The sequence below is a fragment of the Cyprinus carpio genome, chromosome B19 (assembly GCF_018340385.1).
Source record: "Cyprinus carpio isolate SPL01 chromosome B19, ASM1834038v1, whole genome shotgun sequence".
Classification (NCBI taxonomy): domain Eukaryota; kingdom Metazoa; phylum Chordata; class Actinopteri; order Cypriniformes; family Cyprinidae; genus Cyprinus; species Cyprinus carpio.
In genome coordinates this window covers 17,913,750-17,937,153 of record NC_056615.1, presented here as the reverse complement: position 1 = coordinate 17,937,153, position 23,404 = coordinate 17,913,750, and the positions used below count along the sequence as shown (strand labels likewise).

At 36.5% G+C, this 23,404-nt stretch overlaps 1 protein-coding gene across 3 annotated transcripts; it reads left to right on the top strand.

Annotated features, from left to right (window-relative positions):
* The first annotated feature begins 1,018 nt into the window (after positions 1–1,018).
* cspg5b (chondroitin sulfate proteoglycan 5b) lies at positions 1,019–23,404 on the top strand. Of its 3 annotated transcripts, XM_019124794.2 has the most exons (7): positions 1,019–1,473; positions 8,183–9,014; positions 12,900–13,088; positions 15,915–15,990; positions 16,547–16,603; positions 19,935–20,060; positions 22,409–23,404. In XM_019124794.2, exons 1-7 carry the CDS (start codon positions 1,374–1,376, stop codon positions 22,697–22,699), a joined length of 1,671 nt encoding a protein of 556 aa, XP_018980339.1. In that variant the 5' UTR covers positions 1,019–1,373; the 3' UTR covers positions 22,700–23,404. The 3 variants fall into 3 exon arrangements, with proteins under 3 accessions (XP_018980339.1, XP_018980338.1, XP_018980340.1); XM_019124793.2 differs by lacking the exon at positions 16,547–16,603 and having other exon boundaries at positions 15,915–16,068; XM_019124795.2 differs by lacking the exon at positions 16,547–16,603 and having other exon boundaries at positions 1,022–1,473.

Below are 23,404 nucleotides of genomic sequence, written 5' to 3'. Positions count from 1 at the left end.
TGGTACCCTGGCAACTCACTGAAGTAGGTTTGTGAAAGTACTAAAATGACTAAAACTGAAACAAAATTAAAGCTATATTTTAAAAAAAAAAGGGGAAATGAGAAAAAAAATTAAAAAACGTATATGGTGAGGAATAAGGGCTCTGAAAGCAACTGTATCAAAGAAACAAGTTATTCTTACGAGAAGGTCAAACAGTCACACAGAGCATCTGCAGAGTGTGTGACAGAATAACCCTTAGTCCCTATCTTTTATATTCTAAACTATACCACGATGTTCTCTTATTAACCAATTGTGATGCATATTGCTTGCATTCCCTTTTATGGGACCCCTGCCTAACAGAAAAAACATTTCTTGTCTGACACTTGTTTTGACACTTCGTATCAACATGAGCATGAATATAGACACAGAAGAAGCTTCTAGAACAGATGATAAAGTCATTTTCCATCAGCACAAAATTACTAAAACCTAAAATCACAACTGAAAACATAAATTAAAAGCTATTTTACAATATTTATTAATGCTATAATTTTACTTATACTATAATAAAACTAAAAGAAAATTACAGAATTAATAAAACTTAATATGCAAACTATAAATATTAAAATAAATCCTACATATTCATAAATACAAGTTATAATTCTAAATAACACTGGTTAAAAAATACTAATTTCCTCTTAGACCAAGGATAATTTCCACAGATCGCACTGTTTTTACAAGAAACTATGAAGTGTCACTCCCCTCTACACAGTGGTTGCTTATGTTTGGACTGGAGTCTATTGGTGACCCAATTTCAGACGCTTTGTTCGGGGGAGCCGCCTGCATCAGTTTTGTACCTTAATTCAAAGAGCACAGTTACATTTTTACAGTGAAACCATTTCTATGTCAATATTTTATATTTAAGTGAATTTAAGTGTATTAAGGGACCGTAAATGTTAAATATTTACCCCTGAGCTGATTGACTTCTTCAGTGTCGATAACGAGGCGCATGCGCAGACGACTTCACATCAACCGTGAGTTCGACTGGCTTATAAAAACTCGCGCTGGCGGACTGTAGTCTGTGGCACCGAATCTCTCCGCTTCCTCAGTGGACGCCTGATACCGGCTCTCATTACTAATGAGACACATTTAACTGTCTTGGCATCTTGTTGGAGTTGGACAAGAGATGACGGGTCCCTAGCGACACTAAAGGGTGGCCTGAATCTCAACCAACATCCGAAGTTGGCATGAAGCATTGCGCTTCGTAACGCATTCAATCTAAGAGATTTATGTCCAGGATTATTGCTCGGATTCTCTCAGATTTCTTCCGTATGACTATATCTTAAATAGAAGATCCACCTGGTTCATTTGAAGTGATTTGGAAGACAGTTTGTGTCATGATGAGCTCCATGCGCACGTTGTTTCCAGCAGGCTGGGAGTCAGTGGTGTTGTCCAGCGTCCTGCTTCTTCACATCGCTCCTTTCTGTGTGAATGGTGGTGAGTATTATTATACAATCTTTCTAAATGCCTGCCTTTCCTGCATTTAACAGAGACCTTCGTAGTTTTTTTTTCTGTGACCTGTTGGAGCTTTTTAGGGTAGGCTATAAATTGTGCAAATTTGATACAACAATGTAATAAAACTTAATATATTCACTATTGGATCTAGCGATAAATGGGTGTTTACCATAGACTGTATAAAAACAGGTGTTTACATGTGAATGAACTTTATGTACTAAATCGTTAGCACAATTACTTGAGGAAGCTCGAGTCGTTTCAATTTCAGAAGTATTGAAGTTTTAAAAATGAGAGAAAATGTTTTACACACAGCCTTATTTTCTTCACCTTATTTGCATATTTACATATAAACCTGAAGCTGAAGTCTAGGTCAACTGGCTTTGCTGCGAGTACCAAACTGTCACGTCTGCGTGGTTGACCTGCATCACACTGCTGTTGCCTTGGCCTAACTAATTTGAGTAAAGCAGGAAATTATCATTTGCATTAGAAGCTTTAAACGTTTGCACTTAGCTGAACATCTGACCTCTTGACAGACTTCCCAAAGTCTATGTGTTATTGCATTACTGACTCTTCAGTGACATGCATCTTTCATCAACACAGGACGTTTAAGGGATAATTTATTCTTCAACTTGATCTTATCAATTAATAATCATAAAATATTGATTGAATCTCAAAATGGTGACAGAAAAGACATGTAAAACTTGTGAAAGATCAAAAATGGTATGTTTCTATTAGTTTTTTTTTTCACATGGAACAGATGCAAGGTGTACAGGTGGTACCCCTTTAACCAAATGTTGCTAAATAACAGCACTGACATGACATAAGCTCAAAATCTAAAATGATCAATGCATTCAACAATACCTTAATATCTACATGATCTACACATTTTAATAATCACAGAGAAAAAAAACATTTTAGGCATTTTACTTACTTGAATGTAGATTTATCCAGTCCAGTAAAACAAGGTGATGTGCTTCAAGTGAAGTTCGCAGATTGTGTTATGGCCAGGTAAATAGGCCTATTTTTAAAATCTAGCATCCAATAGCATTGCAAGGCTGAAGAATAGGACCCATTAGTTGTGTAAATGTGGTCTTAGAGAAAGAAAAAAACATGAGCATACATATTTTAGTCAAGCTAAAACTGATGTTGTAATATTACAACAGTGGGCCTTACAGGGTTAAAGTAGTGGTCGACTGATATGGATTTATTTTTTTTATTTATTTTTTTTTTTTTTTGATGGTTGATGCCGATATTGAGGTGGCCGATAAGTATGATATTACACGATTGCATTTAAATAACATGCTGCAAAGACACTGCATATTTAATAATAAAATAATTAATTGTAAAATTGATGAATATGAAACAAATTTAAACTTGCTTAAGTGTAAATCTGTTTATTTTACAGATTTATTTCTTTCAGCTTGATTCTGTAATCCTATTACAGTACTTCTCACAAATAAAGTATTTAAAACATTAATAAAAAATGTGTTGTGTATTGTTGCCAGTTGCTATTATTCCCTCTTTTATTTATATTTGGTGTTTCTTTTGTTGTTATCTTAAACTAAGGACAATCGTTACCATAACTGAACATGCATTGCTTGTGCCTGGCTGAAATTTGTGGGCATGCTGTTACTCTTCTTTGTTGTTTTTGCCAAGACCTGGCACTCACATCCCCAACCTTAGGAGAGCGAGAGAGAGAAATAAAAAGCAACAAACAGGATGCATTCACAAAAATGTGCACAGATTCTTTGAACCATGTCTGTCTTGATGTTTATTTTAAAACGTCTAAAACCAGCCTTAGATCATTTCTTTCGGGCACTTTCTCACTAAACTTGCTTAGATCCTTTCCATGCATGGCACAAGAGAGCCATCTGCCACTGCAGTCTCATAACAGCAGAGACTGTCAATGAGCATTAGCATCAACGAGCTAGTGTTAGCGCTCGCCTAGCCTGCCCGTATGGAGCTCCCAGTGAGGGCCAACAGTATTTATCCTGCCAGACGCTGACACTAGAGCTGCCTACACTGTTGGAAACTTATGGAACTACACAACCTGTTGGATACTTGCTGGCTTTCAGCGTCTGTGCAATAAAACATTACAGTTAAATGAATCATATTGCTGTTGATCCAGTTTTGTACTTGTTAAACTCAGTGATGTTTCTAGACACACAAGGAGACCAATTGACCACATTGACCATGTGTACATGAACTAAAATATATTTGCATCAACTGGAATTTGGACATTCTGATTATAAACCAGTAATGCAAAAGCATTAACCTGATTAAGACAAAATTATAATTCGAGAAATCCACATATGACAACATGCATACACCAGTATTAATCAGAATGTTTTTGTCTTTGCAGCCATTATTTGAAAGTCAGTCATTAAAATGTGCATGTCCACATGAAAGTGATTATATATTTGTTCTATATTTTACATGTAAACTATTAATGTGTGTGTTAATGTGAATAGCTAAAATTATTATTTATTAAAAGCTATTAAAACAGGTGTAAAAAATGATCAGTATGAAATTGGCATCCACACCAATGGATGATAACGTTCTGTTTATTATAAACGTGTGCTGCATATGTTATCTGATGCTCTAAATGCTCAAGCTCTTTAAAGTCAGGTGGATTCTGACTGGCTCTGAAAGTGTTTTCAACGTTGTTGTTATTGTAGTTGTGGTGTGGGCTCATAGATTAAAAAAAAAAAGAAAAAAAAGAAAACTTTATAGTTCTAGTTATCATACTTTAACTTTTTCATTCTTTGAATATCATTAATAAAAAAAAAATGCTACAATAAACCTTAAAGCCATATTGTTTATGATTGGTGAAACGAACAATTGGCTTTCCCTCTTAAATCGAGATTAGAGTGAACTGGAATTGTTTTGTTTTTATCTGTAATCTGCTCAAACGCTCAGTATTGGCTCATGCATGTGCCCGAAGTAACATTTCATTTATTTGATACATTCTCAACACATTGAGTGCAGTTTTTGGCCCGAATATTTAATTTAGGTGGCATAACTATTAATGGGTCATGCTGTACAACAGAAGCATGGGTTGGGGTGGGGCATGGAGTTGGCAGTGTTAATCCACCAGGTCTGGCATCTCTATATGTCTGTTCGGCTTTGCACTGATACTGCTGTGAAGCTACACCCCATCCCTGATGCCAAGGATGTCCTTGCCAGCTCCCCTGCCAAGCAGCATCACAGTACTATTTATAACTAAACACATGGGTGCCAGTGTGGATTTTATTCAGCAGAGCTTAGAATGACACTTGCCTTTAGGATACCAAGTCATCAGATTTGAAATTAAGGTGAGGTGAGTTCAGTGTTAAGTTGTCTCTTACATAAAGAGCATTGGCTGCATAGTAGAAGAAATTGGCAGGCCTACATGGCATCTGCGCATACAGAAATTGGAAACGCCCGTCATTCACAAAGTTCTGCGCAGTCTCTGCCCCATGCATTTTAAAATTGCAATGAAATGGAAAAAAGTGACAGATCCTTTTTTCTGTATGGTGATGTACATCCAAAATGGATTATCAAAAATATAGATCAGGATTTTTATCCATTGGTTGTTGATTGGATGGAGGCAGATCTGATTTCAAGCTTGCAGCCAATTGTAAGAAAAGTTTAAAGGGTTAGTTCACCCAAAAACGAAAATTCTGTCATTAATTACTCATCCTCATGTCGTTCCAAACCTGTAATACCTTCATTCATCTTCAGAACACTAATTAAGATATTATTGATGAAATCCAAGAGCTTTCTGACCCTGCATAGATAGCAACACAACTACCAAGTTCAAGGCCCAGAAAGGTAGAAAGGACATTTTTAAAATAGTCCATGTGACATCAGACATTAAAAGTTATGAGGTAAAAAAAAAAAAAACAGTAAATTGAAACTGTGATGGATAAATTGTTCATACAAAGATCAATAAAATGCATTTTGAAAATCGATGATTTGTCTTTTTGTGCTGATTTTAAATACTTTGGCTAATTTAATTACGGTTTCAACTACCAATAAGAATGGACTAATCAGCTCTGTTTAACACATTTTGAAGATTAAGTGGAAAGGATTTGTTCACCTAGAAATCTTCTGTTAAACACAAAAGAATATATTTTAAAATGCCTTTTATGCACTCAAAGAAAGGCAGTGGGATCCAGTCTTGTTTTGGATTTGTGTTTTATTGACAAACATTCTTCTAAATATTTATTTTTGTTCTCTATTCATAATTCCATATAACCCTTTCTGCCATTGTAATTCTATTGTTAATGCATTTTCCATGTACATGGATATTTTTATGGAGCATCTTGACATGTAACCTCAAATAGTCCCTCAGATTACAGGTCTGTTTGGGTCATCAGAGATTGAGGGAGAGAAAGATAGTACAAGGGATGAGAGAAGAGAGGATGAGTTGAAATTTGCTATTTTCCATGCTCTGCAACAAGTCTTTTTTCTCCCCTCAAGAGTGTTACATAAGCAAATAATGTCAACCAGAGACAGAGGAAGAGTGTGTGCTGTTTTTTTAATGAAGGTGAAGAGAGAATATTAAGATATTCCACAGTACAGTGTTGCTTTACAGTACTAAAGCACTGAAGTTTGATGTTTAGATTGGTCTTCCTTGACCATCATTTATTTGTATTCTGATTTGATTCATATTTTATGTAGTATTGATTGTAAATAGAGGCCATGAGCACAGTGAGAGAATGAAGACAGCATACTTTCACAAACTCTTACAAATTTGCATGTCTCACTGGTGAGGTCATGAGAAAATAATTCTCTTCCCTATTTCTTTCTCACTCTTGATCGTCTTACCCCCCCTTTTTTCTCACTATCCCCCTCTGTCTTGCAGTCTTGACTTGCTTACTAAATAGGTGACAGAAACCCTTCTCAAAGACTTTGGCACTGGTCTTCAAATAGGCGGAAGGAGAAACACACTCTCACTGTCACATTTTCTCATCTTCACTCCATTATAGCATGTGTTTTGTGTTATTTTTCTTTCAACGAGACTTTCCCCCAACCTTTTTTTTCTGTCAGTTGACCCCTTCGCAAGGAGTTATGCAAATCAAAACAACTATTTTCCTCTTGTAGCCTCTCTCTTGCTCTGTCTTTGAGGGGTGACTGTGTTTTATTCTCATCAGTCCAGTGTAGCATTTAGCTTTTAAAAATTTCAAAATAAAAGTAAAAGGAGCCAACTGTTAGTTTGAAATTAAACTTTAGTGCTGGAAAACTAGATCATCACATGAAGTATGTGAGAAATAATTTATGCACCCACTGCCATCTCTGTTACCCTCTCAGGGGGGATTGTGTGAATAAATGAATGGGAGAAAGAGAGGAAGTGAATCAAGTGGAGAGGACAGAAGGGTCTCTGTTTTACATGGCTTTTGAGATGTTCCAAAATGGCAGCCCCTTTACATTGCTTCTTGGCAACTGTGTGTGTGTGTGTGTGTGTGTGCGTGCGTGAGTGAGTGTGTGTTAGGGGTTGATGTGTGACTTGGAATTAATTTACAATAAAGAGGAATTAAACCAAGAATGCCCATGGAAACAGAATTTCACACTGTCAGTCAAATACTTTTGACTGCAAGTAGATTGCTAAAAGACAATCTGTAACAATTGACTGTAAATGTTCCTCAGATCTGCTTATACCGTTTTAATTTAAATGCTCGAGCAGAATCAAAGTGGGCTTTATTTGCCAGTTGGGCACAAACACTTTTTATATATACATATACTATTTTTGTGTTTCTGTTTTAAATGCAATACCGTTCAGAATAAATATATTAAAATGGAAGGCAGTTTTATTTTAATATTAATACTATTTACAATATTACTATTTTTACTTTATTTCTGATCAAATAAATGTAGACTTCTTTTAGAGACTTCTTTTAAATCTTATTAAATACTGACCTAACGTTTTGAGCAGTAGTGTATATACTTCATGAAATAATATTAGACAATCAGGGACTGAAATAAAAAGTTATTTCCACATGTGTTCATATTTGAGGTAGATTGCATTAGATAGGTTTACAGTATCAGTAAATGATAATCAATTAGGTCAGTGAGATTTTCCAGAGCTAAAGAGGAATTCCCCATTGTGTGTTTATCTTTGTACATTAAAGCTTACCCATCCAGACTGACCAATGCAAGTCTCAACCTACAGCCCTTAATCCTAATCTGAATCCCAATCCAAGCCCGGGCTCGGGGGGGATACATTAGTAAATCAGAGCTGCTAATCCAGCTACCACAAGCCGCTTTGGAAAGAAATCTGGGGCCTCGCGCACAGCAGTGTAAAATTAAGCAGATTTGTCTGGGTTTGTGTGATACAGAGTAGGCTACAAATTATGTCTTTTGTTCTCTCTCTGCATGAGTTGCTGAGTTTTTAGTACATTTACATTTACATTTAGTCATTTTGCAGACACTTTTATCCAAAGCAATTTACAATTGGGGGATACATAAAGCGATTCGACGTAAAGAGGCAAACAGACACAGGGAGTGCTTGTAATACCAAGTTTTAGACATTGTTCAAATAAGTACAAGCTAGAAAGAGAAGGAATAAAGAGAAAGACTTTTTTTGTGATGAAGTCAACTAGCTTCGTGCAGTATAGCAGTGAGTGCTTGTGAAGGTGTTCTTATACAGAGAAATAAATAAAAAAAAGAGTTTGTGACTAACTTTTATTAATATTTGTTTGTTTTCCAGGCAGTTCATTTATCTCCAATTCTACTGGCACTAATTCCTCAGAACTGAATGGGGTGGGGCTTAAGCCTGCACTTCCTGGTGAAGCCACACCTATTGCGCAGGCCCAAGTTCACTCTCGAAAACCACGAGCTGGAGAAGAGTCAGGGAGCAGTGGAGAAACCTCAACCAGTACTGTTGATTCAGCCGAAAAGGAACGTCTCATTGATCTGACGATAGATGGCATGGCTGCCTGGCTGCCCACACTGGCTGAACCCCAGACACGTGGCCTGTCCCAGCTGGATTTTAGCGAGGAGAGAATCAAGGACAGCGCCCCGCGCTGGAAGAGCGAGAGACTACAAGCAGATGGGACGTTGTTAGATCCTGTCACGAGTCCTCCTCCTGAGTCCACCTCTTCCCAACCAGAAGAAGTTATCACGGTGAATTTTTACAATCCTTCTCACCAACAGCATGTTCTTGATCCTCCTGCTTGGGTTCAGGAGCTCCAGGGTGGAGATCCAACTTCCTGGACCCTTTCTGATTTTTATGATTATCTGTCACCTGACTATTCGCCCACTGAAGTTTACCTAGAGGAAAGCCAACCAACGCCACCTGACATGGAAGATGAAAATGTTCCTCTCGTAGCCAGCGCAGTTCCCTCCAACACTAGAGTTATTACCTCTGTTGATGGATCTGGAGAAGCTTCACCTGGAGCATCAGATGTGCTCAACTCTGGTTGTATCTATGGATTTGTGCGTTATAATGGCACATGTATCTCGTCATGCGACATCTTCCCCAGTTACTGCTTCAATGGAGGACAGTGCTATGTGGTTGACGGTATTGGAGCTTTTTGCCGGTAAGATGCACACATACATTTGTTAAGGCCCATTCACACCAAAAATGATAACTGTAATGATAAGTATATAAGCATCCTCAACAATGCAAAACAGTGTTCTGTTTTTATAAGCATGCACCGTAATTATGTCATCTGCAGCTTTAAATACTTGAACTCTTGAATGTCGGATGGAATCTGATTGGCTGATGAGCTGTTTTTTATAATGTGTAAGGAATGCGAAAAGCATCAGTGGCATCTGATCAAACGTAAATAATGAGTTTGAAGATGTAACTCAATCCTTCAGTCATGTTCTTGCATCTGTTCATGGTGCCGGATTATGATTTACATCAAATGTTGGGATTGAAGAGGGATTGAGTCTAAATTGAAGACATCTCTTGGGAATAGTAGTAAACGGCCTACCCTCAATGATCTTGAAACTGGGCCAACCTCATGCTAACCAGGTCACACACACAATTTTACACTGTGCAGCAGTTGCCATTGGGTTTATAGGAAAGCTTTTTGGACTTTATTTAAATGGCTAATGTAAAAAAACTCTCTACCATATATAAAACAAATAATTATATAATATATAAATTATTGTTTAAGTGGTCCCACTTTATATTAGATGGCCTTAACTGCTATGTACTTATATCAAAATATAAGTACAATGTACTTACTTAGTTTATATTATATTGCAAAACACTTTTGCTGCTTTGAGGTGGGATGGGGTAAGGTTAGGGACAGGTTTGGTGGTATGGGTAGGTTTAAGGATTGGTTAAAATGTAAGGGATGGGTCAACAGTGTAACTATAAATGTAATTACAGAAACTAATTATAGATGTAATTACATGCAGGTATTTTTAAAAAATATAATTACAATGTAAAAACATGTATGTACACAATAAGTGCATTGTAAATGATTAATTAAAATGTAATTACATTGTAATTAAGGCCACCTAATATAAAGTGGGACCGTTTCAGTTCTTCAGCCATTGTGTTAGTTGCTGCTACAAGAACATGAAGACATCTTGCTGTAGAAATGTTTGGTGACAAAACTATGCCAACAGTGCACTTACTCAATTTATTATTTTCCCTCCATCTGCTAGAAATATCAATGATCATTAGCTGTTGCCTTCAATATGCTTAATCCAGTGTGTGTTGTGCAGTTGGGTAGAACAGAATGACCCAGTTTTTTCCATCAGTGTCCTTCAGTAACACTTGCCTGGTGCCTTCAAAAGCCAGTTTCAAAAAGCAATTTTATAGCTACAAGGTTTTAAAAAAAAAATGCCATACCTTATTACTATTAGGCAGATTTTTAAGTTCCTAATAGTTATCCAGTGTGCAATGCCAGAACCATGAACAGTTTTTAACATTGTTTAAATGTTAAACTATTTAACTATTTGCGAAGCAGCTTTAGAATATAAAATGTAAGAAATATGAGGCTATATACTGTACATAAACCATTATTAATTACAAATGCTTTTACAAAACACCAAAGAACTGTAAATGCATTTTGCACATTTGTAACTAATTTCAGTAATGGAGATTGACATACACATTGTTTTTTTTTTTTTTTAAGAAATTTATTCAGTTTGACACATGGTAATAATCAGAAGATTGCTTTAATAGATGATGGGTTGAATTCCTGTGTGCATGTTTAGAATGTTTAGCATTTGTCTCACAAACAACTGCTGTAATTTCAGTTCCACACTCCAAGCCTGTCATCATGGCTTGGCATCATCACTACTAAACCAGCATCCACTACTGTCACAACTCTGCTCAGAGGCCAGTGCAGAACTTTATTAAACATTTGCTCAAAGGGATTTGGGTTAGGGCCCAGATATGTGAATGTGTGTGTTTCAGTTTAAGAGCTAAAGACCCTGCCTCAAGGTGGTGCTTTGGACCATAATAGTGGGGTTCTGAGAATCTTATTTGTGTGCAGTGAAGCCTCAAGGCTAGATGATGTGATGTGTTAAGCTGTCTATCTGAGCAGATGATTACTCGCTCTACACTCGATACTGACACTCTTATCCACAGCTTTAAAGTCAGAATGAAATCAGCATGGACTATTTCTTTCCTGCCTTATTATAATTGATCAGTGCTCATTATCCCACAGAAAAGAATAGTTTGACTTTGTAATCTTGCTATAGTCAAATATTTGTATTTATTTTAACATTTACTTATCTATTTTATTTTATTTTTGTCCTTTTTAGTGATATTTTTATTTTTTATTTTTTTATTTTTTTTAATAAAAAAGCAAAACCCCATTCAGTCCAGCTCCATTACAGAATGTAAAAGTAACTTTCAGTCAGGCACTGGATTTTGGTGTGTGGCACACACCGCAGGGCTAACTTGTCGATCGCTGAGAGAAGGCATGACAGGGTGTTGTCTACATTAACGGGTCAATGCTATTAGAAAAGTCAAGATTTCCATTTGTAGGGCATGTAAAGAGTGAACTATTAGATGAACGTAAGGTTTGTGGTGGGGGTGGGGGGGGGGGGCAATGGGTACATTTTCTGATAGTGAATGCGTTTCTGTGTAGCGCATCCAATGTTTTACTCTAAATGGATGGGTAGTTAGTAATAGAGCATAAAACTATGTTTCAGATTGATCTTTTTAGGCTGAATAGTAAACTTGGCCTACATGCACAGTGAGCAATGATTTCCTGCATGTGCACTATTGATTGGCCTTTCACTCACTACAAAATGTACCCATAGGCTGCAGAGTGTAAGTATATATTTATGGTTTGTGCTTGCCCAGCATCATATGGCATGTCTGTTAGATTAATGGGATTTGCTTTGGCTTCATTTGAAACTATTGTTTTTGCTCCGCCAACAAAAATGTAACTTGCAACATTTTGTCTAAAATATAAGTAACTTAGTAGTAACTTCTTGTTTATTAAACTGTTGTATAAAAGCAATATCAGCACAGCTGTAATTTAACAAACCATATGGGCTAAAATACATTACAAAATTGAAAAATAATAGATCCAGCATCTTCAATGAGATATCGAGTACCTCACTGGTAAATGAGAGAATTTGTAAATCTATTTTTAGAAGTTGTGAACTGAGCACAGCTCGGGTGCTTTGTTCTCTGTGGGACCGACACTAATAGAGTAGCACATGCACGTCCTTGACAGGGCCATCTGTCCAGCCATGCAGCTGTAAGCTCTGCTGTAACCTTGCAGTAGAATCATAGTAATGATAAATGGGTCAACAGGCCACACAAAACACTTAAACTGAACAACACACTATAGTGTTTCTCACTTTCTTTCATCTTCACACAGATGTGTTTGTAATGGCTAGTTTGTATCAATGTCTGTAAAATATCACATACCGTAAAACCGCATCTTAATTGTCATTTGCATTAACACACAAACTCCCCTTTAGACTTATTTTTTCTACATTAATTGTTCTGTTGCCAATAGTTTCCCTTACAGGTAGGAAAAAAATATTAAATGAGATTTCTCTCTATAGTTACAAACTAATCTCAGATTTTATTCCAAACTAATTCAAGATTTTTAAATTTAACTTAAACCCAAGATTTTAATAGGAAATTTGCTATATACACCTAGGTGACTTTTTCTAATGAATTTTAGGAGAAATCTGTAAGCCATAATAGTACTTATGTCTCCTGATCAATGAAAAATCAAGTTTTGTATAATAAAATTATCTAAACCAGTCTAGTACCTAATGTTTTGCATTTCCATTCAATTTCTTTTGCATTTGAAAGTTCTTTGGTTATTTCCGAAAGATTGCCTTCTGTGTTCATATAGACTGCATTGTCCCAAATCCTGCTTATACAACATCTGTCATTGAATGATCACAGAAGTGAATTATTATTTATTCCAGTTTTGAATGTTGCTCAACTGCCTCTTTTCTAACACCCCTCTCTTTGTTGTTTGTAGGTGTAACATTCAAGAGTATATCTGGAACAAAGGCTCCAGGTGCGAGTCGGTCATTTCAGATTTCCAAGTGATGTGTATAGCAGTGGGCGGAGCTGCCATCATGTTGCTCCTCCTCTTCATGATTGTTGTCTTTTTCTCCAAGAGGATGCACGTGCTTAAGACTGAAAACAGACGACTTTCCAAGAACAGGTAACATTTGCATGTAAACACACTTCTTAGAGTCTTAGTTTAAGATCTGATGGTTTAAATATCAGTTGAATGCACTGTTGCACATACACACTGGAGTACAATAAAATGGACAGTGTTAAAATGGGCTTTGAACACAATGATGTCACCCTTCTTTGCTAAAAGTAGGCCAATCTGACAGTGCTACACGAGAGATTGACCTATATACCGTGCAGCCAAAGGCATTTAAACACAGTCCAAGAGAGGGCTGAGATGGAGAGCAGAGGAGTGGAAGAAAAAGGAGAATATGAAAGGAGCATAGGGTCCCACTTTATATCAGGTGGCCTTAACTACTCTGTACTTACATTAAAAAATAAGTACAATGTACTTATTATGTTCATATTGAATTGCAAAATGTTAGGGATAGGTCTGGTGGTATGGGTAGGTTTAAGGTGTAAGGGATAGGTCAACAGTGTAATTATAAATGTAATTACAGAAATTAATTACAGATGAAATTTCATGCAGGTATTTTTTTAAAATATAAGTACAGTGTAAAACATGTATGTACACAATAAATGCATTGTATCAAATAATTAATTTAAATGTAAGTACATAGTAGTTAAAGCCACCTAATATAAAGTGGGGCCGAGCATAGTAATGAAGACAAGATGCAACAGTGTAAAGTGATTAAGGTTGAGTTTTAACTGCCCATCAGGGCCATCTGCTGCAGGTAACTGTGTGCATGTGTGCTTGTAACAGAAACAACTTGAGCTTTTAATCCGCTACATCAAATAGAGTAATAATGTCCAAGCCACTTTCTATTTCAATGATATTTTTCTGAAAGATCATGTGACAATGTTGAGCTTTCCTATCACATGAATAAATTATATTTTAAAATATATTAAGATAGAAAACTTTTCTTTAATTGTTGTCATATTTCACAATTTCCCTGTATTTTTATTGTTTTTGATCAAATAAATGCAGTTTTGGTGAGCACAAAGCCTCCTTCACACTGTCAGCGACATGCAGTGACAAAGTGACAAAGTGAGTTGGCGATTTCCGGCCAGATGACCAATGGTGACAAGATGTGGGCATGTCCAGTGCAGCAGATTTTTAACTTTATGCAAGAGAGCTTTCTGTAGACTTAAAGGGATAGTTCACCCAAAAATCAAAATTATGTCATTAATGACTCACCCTCATGTCGTTCCAAACCCGTGAGACCTCCGTTCATCTTCGGAACACAGTATAAGATATTTTAGATTTAGTCCGAGAGCTTTCTGTCCCTACATTGAGAATGTATGTACGGTATACTGTCCACGTCCAGAAAGTTAATAAAAACATCTTCAAAGTAGTCCATGTGACATCAGAAGGTCCGTTAGAATTTTTTGAAGCATCGAAAATACATTTTGGTCCAAAAATATCAAAAACTACGACTTTATTCAGCATTGACTTCTCTCCCGGGTCTGTTATGAGCGCGTTCACAGCACATCCGGTTCGCGAACGAATCACTCGATGTAACCGGATCTTCTTGAACCAGTTCACCAAATCGAACTGAATCGTTTGAAACGGTTCGCGTCAACAATAAGCATTAATCCACAAATGACTTAAGCTGTTAACTTTTTTAACATGGGCTGACACTCCCTCTGAGTTCAAATAAACCAATATCCCGGAGTAATTCATTTACTCAAACAGTACACTGACTGAACCGAGCCAGATAATGAACGAAACATTGACTCGTTCTCGAGTCAAGAACCGTTTCTGTCGGACGCGTCCGATTCGAGAACCGAGGAGCTGATGATACTGCGCATGCGTGAGGCAGACTGACTCACAGCGCGTCTGAACTGAACTGGTTCTTTTGGTGATTGATTCTGAACTGATTCTGTGCTAATGTTATGAGCGCGGGTAAACCGAAGGCTTGAATCAAGGGCAATCATCGCCAATGAAGTCATTACGTCGAGCGCAAAAGGAACTGGTGAACCGTTTTCGGCAACCGGTTTATTGAATCAAACTGTCCGAAAGAACCGGTTCGCGGAGAAGAACAGAACTTCCCATCACTACCGGTGATCCGAAAACCGATGCAATCCGGTTCTTGACTCGAGAACGAGTCAATGTTTCGTTCGTTATCTGGCTCGGTCATCAGTTCAGTCAGTGTACTGTTTGAGTAAATGAATTACTCCGGGATATTGATTTATTTGAACTCAGAGGGAGTGTCAGCCATGTTAAAAAAGTTAACAGCTTAAGTCATTTGTGGATTAATGCTTATTGTTGACGCGAACCGTTTCAAACGATTCAGTTCGATTTGGTGAACTGGTTCAAGAAGATCCGGTTACATCGAGTGATTCGTCCGCGAACCGGATGTATACCGTACATACATTCTCAATGGAGGGACAGAAAGCTCTCGGACTAAATCTAAAATATCTTAAACTGTGTTCCGAAGATGAACGGAGGTCTCACGGGTTTGGAACGACATGAGGGTGAGTCATTAATGACATAATTTTGATTTTTGGGTGAACTATCCCTTTAATGTAGACTATGTATATCAACTTTCGGAAGCAGCAACCAATAGGAGTGAAGACCGAGTCAGTAGTGCTCACACATCACTGTCTTTAGTGCAGGCAAGACACTGAATTTATGGTGTGATTTCACTTTTATTATTGTCTAATCATCGACAATAATAATCGTAGATGTCTAATAAGTACGAATATGTGCAATTCATATTCAAACTGTTTTCTCTAAATAATGTTTATTATTAGTGACAAGAAAACTTATAATTTTTCAAATTCAGATGATGTTTTTTCATTATTCTGTTTTATTGAAATGATTTTCTGTTGGTCTCTCTCTGTCTTTCAGTAAGTTCCGCCCAAAGTCGGAGCAGCACATCGATAACTTCTCGCTGTCCACCGTCGCAGAGGGCTCTCAGGCAAATGTAAGGAAACTGTGTGACACCCCGACTAACCTCCCCCATGCCCGTGCTTTGGCTTACTATGATAACATTATGTGTCAGGTAACTTTTCCTCTCCTCTCTTCCCCTCTGTTTTCCTGTGCATGAGTACTGAAGGTATAAAGTGCTCCCTTTCTCTTTCGGTTTAGGCGGTATGCTTATTGTCTTGGAATTCTCTCTTTTCCACTCTTTTTTTATCATTAAGATGAGAAATAGAAACACCACCCTCTTCATCCCTCACTCTTTCCTTTAATGTCTGTCATTGACTCGCATGTGCCACCTAAGGTCATGTGAAGTACTACAGGCTGCATGAAGCGTTGGAGAAACTGGATTTTCCAAACCTACTGATCATATTAGCAGTTGTGTAGAGTGGTTGGGCAGTCAGTGCAATGATTTTCCAATGGTTTCAGTCCTAATTTTACAAGGTACAAAGAATATAATCAATATCTGCTGATGTGTCAGTTAATTAAGAGGGCATGATATAACGATATACAAGAAGTGTGTCAGTAGAGTAATCCTCTCTCGCCACCCCGCTCCTTAGAAAACCATGAGCAGATACACGTGGGAATATAAACCTAAAGAAGATCCCTGCAGCGAGGTAAGAGGACTCAATCTGACCTCCTCCCAGTGAGCTTTGATACCCTGCTGATTCAAATAAAACACTTTAATCCTGTAGCTTCATTATTACTCACCTTAAAAGTCCGCTATCATGGTTAAAACACATCTTGAGCCGTTACTTCCTATGAAATGACATAGACAAGCAAAAATAGATTTAGCGGATTAAAATGGACGCTTCCTCACCATAGTTTCTATTGTGACTTATTAGTGTGATTCATGCAATTTAACATCCTGCTAGTGAACGTAGTGTGTCACTGTCAGATGTTAATCTCCTCCCATCATTCAAAGCACTAACAACACAGTGACCTTGTAGAAATTATGTTTAACATATTCTATTTATAATTCTAAGGATAGATGAAATATTGATACTATATAATTTATTGGTGGTAGTATTTTTATTATTGAGTAATATATTATTTATTTGCATTGTCTGATATCAAATATCTAATTGTGCATTTCCTCTGTTACATGTAGATTAACTTTGCCATCATCTAAACCCAGTTAATCTTAATAAAGTTAACGTTTAAAAACACAAATATTTTAATAATATGAATTGGTAAATATAACCTTTAAAAAGTCTCTAATCTATAATATCTCCCTTTTTTATACTGTACATTTTGAGATAAATATTCAAAATGATCATATATATCATATGAGACACTGATGCACGATATAACATATATACATATACATGTATGTGTGTGTATACACACACACACACACACACACACATATATATAATTTGAAATTATTAAATAAATCCTTTGTGATGCCTGAATTCATGTGTAGTTTTTAAAATGATTTAAAATGAGTATGTAGTATGCTATTTTAAATTTTATTTAGAATAAATATTAAAGTGACTGGAATTAAAAGCTGGATAACAGCTTATTGAAATTTAAGGTCACTGTATTTTAAGGTCTAATTGTTGCTATTAACAAACCATTAACTACTTTTGCCTCAAACTCCTAATTTGCTGTTTATTAATAGTTAGTAAAGTAGTTGTTAAGTTTTGGGTAGGATTAGAGATGTAGAATATGGTCATGCAGAATATATGCATTGTAAGTACTAGTAAACAGCCAATATGTTATGATGGGCATGCTAATAAGCAACTAGTTAAAAGTGAGAATTGGTCCCTATACTTACGTGTTACTAAATGAAACTTAATATTGAAGCATCCCTAATCAATCTCAATAGTGATTTACAAAAATAACTGCCTTTTGATATCATGACATTGACAGCATATGAACAGATGGATGAAAAAAAAGAGATAAACATTTAAACTTTGTATAAAAAAAGATAGTTTCTCTGTGCTCCCATCTGGGGGTCATCTTTCAGAGTAGATTATCATGAATTAATGTTCCATTCAGACAGACTCCAACCTATTCCTTCAGTTGTGCATGTAACATCTGATCTTTAAAAGAGGTCTTAACAGTGGTCTTACTGCTATATTCACCTGTTACCTTGAACTTGTCAGATCATGTTCTCCTGCACTTTGATTTAGGCCATTTGTTTATTCTGAGGTGAAACTCAAACCTAGTTTCTGATGATCTTTTGATTGTGTGGGGGTCGTATTGCCTCCAGAAATGAAATTTCTTCACCTCGTTCAACTCCGCCGGTCCATTCCCCCAGTGAGCTCATAGTGGAAGAGACTCTTTTATGATTAAAACAGTATGACAGCTTGACTGAGATGAGGCAAGAAATGAGAGATGATTGATGACAGAACATAGACGAAAGAGCTATGAAAATATCCCTAGGTGACTTTGTTTACTTGTGAGTTGTTTACTTGTCTTACTGCCTCCGGGGAGAATTTATTTGACATTTTTCATCTTCTCTCTCTTGAGAATGAGTATTTACACGTCTGATTTCAGCAGCATGAATAGTCTTCTTTTTATTCCTCCCCATGGCATGTACAATCATTGCCTTTGTGGTTCCAAAAAGGGATATCACAGGTAGCAAGTTGTACAAAAAAAAGCTTTGCTTTTAAGCAACTTGTTGTAATGACAAGCATTAGTTCACAGCAGTGAACATTCTGTTGAAAACACCATTTTAACAAGCACTGCTTAATGCCTTCTGAATAAGCAAGGTTTACTGTTAGTCCCATATTATAGTTTATTCAAGATTCAAGATTCAAGATTTTTATTTGTCACATACACAATTATATAGAGCATATATAACCAGCAGTGAAATGTGAGATGTAAATGTGAGATGTTTATGTAACCATTATGCTTATAGTGTGTTGATGACTCTTGCGAAATAGTAAAAACCACCGATATCCCTTGAAATTCCTGATTGTGGATCAGTTTATGCTCTGAAGTTTACCTTTTACTCCACTCAGCTTTGAAGTAAAAACTGAATCCAGATCCATGCACTCACTTCATGAACAGTTTTGTTTATGGTGCCTTGTTTACATCTGGTATTAACATCCGGTGATCCAACAAGCAGCTTGAGGTGTAAACCGCATTCAGTGCATCTTGGAAATGCACTCAATATTCATATATAACATCCCATTTAAGTTATGACAGGAAAAATATTTCAGAATTTACTTTTGGCCTTTGATCTCATAACAATGATGTCATTACAAGAGAATTATGATGTCAAATGTGTCTAAAGATAAAACTGACATACTATCTCATAATTGACTTTGAATGTCAATTTTGACTTTTGATCTCATAATTCATTTGGTATGTCAGTCTTGACATTTGGCATAATTCTGAATCTTTCATAATTGACCAGGTCAGTATTATGAATTGAAAAGTCAAAACTGACTTATTAAATCAATCTTGAGATAGTATGTCAATTTAGAGTTTTGATCTCATTATTGTCTTTGTCAATAATGAAGTCAAAATTTTGCCAAATGTCAAGACATACCAAGTGAATTATGAGATACCAAGACTTTATTATGAGCTCAAAAGTCAAAACTGACAGTCAAAACTGAGATAGTTTGACTTTTCATAATTGATTATAATTTTTTTTTTCTTCAAAATTTCCAAACAGACAGTTTAAGTCACAGACTGGCATAATGCATAATTGCACTAAAAATAAAGGCTCACCTAAATATTTTATAATTTACTCACCCTCATTCTGTTCCATTCAGTCATTAGGGGGCTGTCAAGCTCCAAAATGAACCATAGCTATAAGAAATAATCCATATGTCTGTTATGCATTGATAGCTTTATGTGTGTGATTGCATTGGAAGTGGTCACCGGAGACACATTTGAGATGTTAATGCCAGGTGTAAAAGGGTGGAGTGAAACATTTTGTTATTTTTTTCCCCTCATTGTCATCTTGTGTGTATGTGTGTTGCTCCGCAGGATTGCACTTGCAAAGAAGATCCATGCAAATGTCCCTCTAAAGAAAACGAGTCTTTGAACAACCAGAACTCGCTCACGCCAAAACTGGAAAACGAAAAGGCCGCCACAGAAGAAAATGCGGAGGAGGTAAACTTAATGCAGAACATGAACAACGTGTAGTAATACCCTTTTGCCACAAGCTGGCGCTATGACTATAGCAAGACCCACATTTGACACCTTGAAATTACTAAAATACCCTAAGTAGTGGACTAAACATTGACATGGCACTCTTCCTTGCATTCACCTCAAGATGGCTCAATGTGGGCTTCAAAACACAAACAAAGCACTGAATTAGCATGCTAACTTATGTTTGTACTCTGTCATCACACGGTGGAGTTCCTGCCGCTTGAGAACCTTACCAGCACATCGGCGTTGCCACATTTACCTTGTCCTTGCTTGCTGTCCCTGCTGATGTCACGCTGCATCGTGTTATGTCAAGCTTTGTTATACTGTGTTCCGCTAAGTCACGCTACGCTATGAAACACTTCACCCCACAACCCAAAGGTTTAGCCGCCAGGTTTTCAACCTTTGACCTTCAGTCTTCACCGCTGTCGCCTGCTGAACTCCTGTCTGTCCTGCCTTACTCAGTCAGCATGCATTGGTGTTCTGTAGTAAAAAAAAAAAAAAAAAAAAAAAAAACCTTCAGTGGGAAATAACATAGCTATTTAAACGGTGTAAAAAAAAAATATTCTGAGATTTGTCAGTTTGTTGACTTATTCAGTGCGTATATCTGAATATATATACAAATACTGCTTGGTTTAATATTTATATTCAGTATCATACAGTTTTAATGCTCATTGTGTCTTGAAACTAATTCATTTCTAATTGTGTATTTTTTTTTTTTTTTTTTTTTTTGAGAAAGCAAATGAAAATAAATAAAGCCAGTTTGTTTGGAATAAAACATTTTACCAGTACCAAATTGAGTGCCAGTGTATTCCTGAACTCCACCACTCCTGTTTTGACTCCTTTTCACTTTCACTGCTCCTCCTCACTCTTGCTTTGCATCTGTGCATGGCTTTAGCATTCCTCAGGTACTGCTAATCATACTGGACATTTCACCTTCATGTCAATGCTTAATTGTAAGACTGTCCTGACTTTACATATGTGGGTTTGTATAACAAAACGTGAATACTTTTCATGATATTTAACATTTGCTGTCCAGTCTGGCTGAGAGTTGGCAAAGAAAGTTTAAAAAATATGGCTTAAAAAATCTACATAACATAACTAAATGTAAAACATGTCACTGTTCTTATGTGACGATTTTCCTCTCGTTAAAATTAATTGTATTTATATTTTTATAATTGATTATATTTTACGAAATTATTTTTTCATTAAAAAAAAAGCAATACTGTTAAAAAAAAAAAAATTGGGGTCTGTAAGATTTATTTGAAAAAAAAAAAAAGAATATTCAGCAAGAATGCATTAAATTGAAAAGATTTTACACATTGTATTTCAAATACATACTGTTCTTTTGAACTTGCCATTCATAAAAGAGGGCTGAAAATGTGTAATGGTTTCCACTATACTGGATGCAACACAACTGTTTTAAGTTCATCAAATCCACATATTAGTATTATTTTTGAAAGATCTTGTGACACTTAAGAAAATTCAGCTAAATTTATTTTCAAAATGTATTAAAATGGAAAATCAGTTATTTTAAATCGTACTAATATTTCACAATATTACCCTTTGTACTGTATTTTTGATCTAAGAAATGCAGCCTTGGTGAGCATAAGAGACTTTCAAAAGAACTGTCCATAAATTGCAAAAAAAAAAAGATCAGGCTAGTACCAAAGTTTCCCACATATACATCACACCTGAGGTTTGAAAAGCTGGGCTTTTGAATCTAATCTAAGAACTTAATCTCTGATACAACAATTAGACATTAAAATTGAATTTGGTGACTAATGCCAGATTTTTGCATAGCAATTATATGCAGACTAGATAGAAACTACCTCGCACCCAGTCTAGAAAATTTGACAGTTGGAAATGAGCCACAAAATAAGGTATTACAAAGGTTTGGAAAGATTAAGCGCCCCTCTGCTTAATACAGGGCACAAGTGAAGTACAATCCTTTGTTTAATTCAGCTTGATAATACGAGATCAATTCCTGCAAGCTGATTACTCGCTCATGCCCACTTCATTCGCCGCTCAGAGTGTGTCTCAACACTCAAATCACTCGATAATGCTCACAAAACAATGGCCTAATAGTTTCCTCTATTCATTTTTACTTTAAATAATTTTTAGTGCTGTGAGGGTGTTGTTATCAATTTATGCATTTTATTTGTTAAATTCTTTATGCTTTTTCTTTATGTATGGGTTTACCATGTGTTTGTCTGTGTAATTGTGTTATATGTGATTTTTTTTTTATTCCTGTTTGTGTTGTTATGCTTGTGTACTTGTACCTGTGCCTTTGTATGTGTGTATGTGTCCAGGGTGGTGTGACCATCGACTTAGAGTTGCTTCTCCCCAAAGAGGCAAAAATGCTCCCCGAGACAAGCCCCCCACTGCACTACAACGTCTTTCTCTACAAGCTCCCCAAATCCCCTAAAAAGTCCCCCGTGATGCGCCGGCCTCCTGGCAGATCTGTACAGGGGAGGCCTCTGTCCCAGCTCTGCCCCAGACGCAGCTCCGAACCCAGCTACAGCCCCATTAGCACGCGTTCCCTTCCGGGAGTGCTGTCCGGCTCATCCAGCCCTCACCTGGGCACGGCCTACACACCTTAACATCAGTGCAAGCTTCAACACTGACTGATGTACAACTAAACAAATGGCAAATTTATCACACATGCGAGTTGACCGTGACACTGATTGGTAATGAGTGAGAGTCTTGTGGATGAACAAGACATAAATTGGGAGGCAGGTTAAAAACAGAAACAAAAGCACACAGCAGCACAATAAAGGTTAGTAGATGATAAATGGTGAGATGAAGTAGAATTGTTGTGCAACAGGAGTATAAAGGGAAAACAAGTCAAGAAACTGTTAATTTGATATTACAGACACAAACATTGATGTCAGATGTGTTATGGTGCCAAGTTTTATGTTTTATATTTTGTCAAACAGCACATTCATATTCATACACATGCATTCACTGAAATGATGGAGCCTGTAAACATTCAGGGCAAACAAACAACTTGATAACTATTATTATTAACAAGGTGCTTTTTGTGTTTTTTAATGTTAGATTAATACTTTCACTAAGAATAATACATTTTAGAATTGTTTAGATCTGACGTTGTTATTGGTTCCTTGGACAAAATGGGGTAATTTATGAAAAGGCAAAAAAAAAAAAAAAAGAAAGAAAACAAATGCAAGTTGCTATTTTCCATGGAAGCCCAGAACCACATTGTGAAGGGAAAATTCAGGGTGGAAAAAATGTGTTGAATTTTTCCTGAGCCTAAGTACTAATAAAAAAAAAAAAAATCACAGTGA

Bases quoted from the DNA above. Each gene is read 5' to 3' on its own strand.
- cspg5b (XM_019124793.2), top strand. From the start codon at position 1,374: ATGATGAGCTCCATGCGCACGTTGTTTCCAGCAGGCTGGGAGTCAGTG. The intron at 1,474-8,182 runs GTGAGTATTATT...TTTGTTTTCCAG, and splicing joins TCCTTTCTGTGTGAATGGTG to GCAGTTCATTTATCTCCAAT. The intron at 20,061-22,408 runs GTAAACTTAATG...GTATGTGTCCAG, and splicing joins CAGAAGAAAATGCGGAGGAG to GGTGGTGTGACCATCGACTT.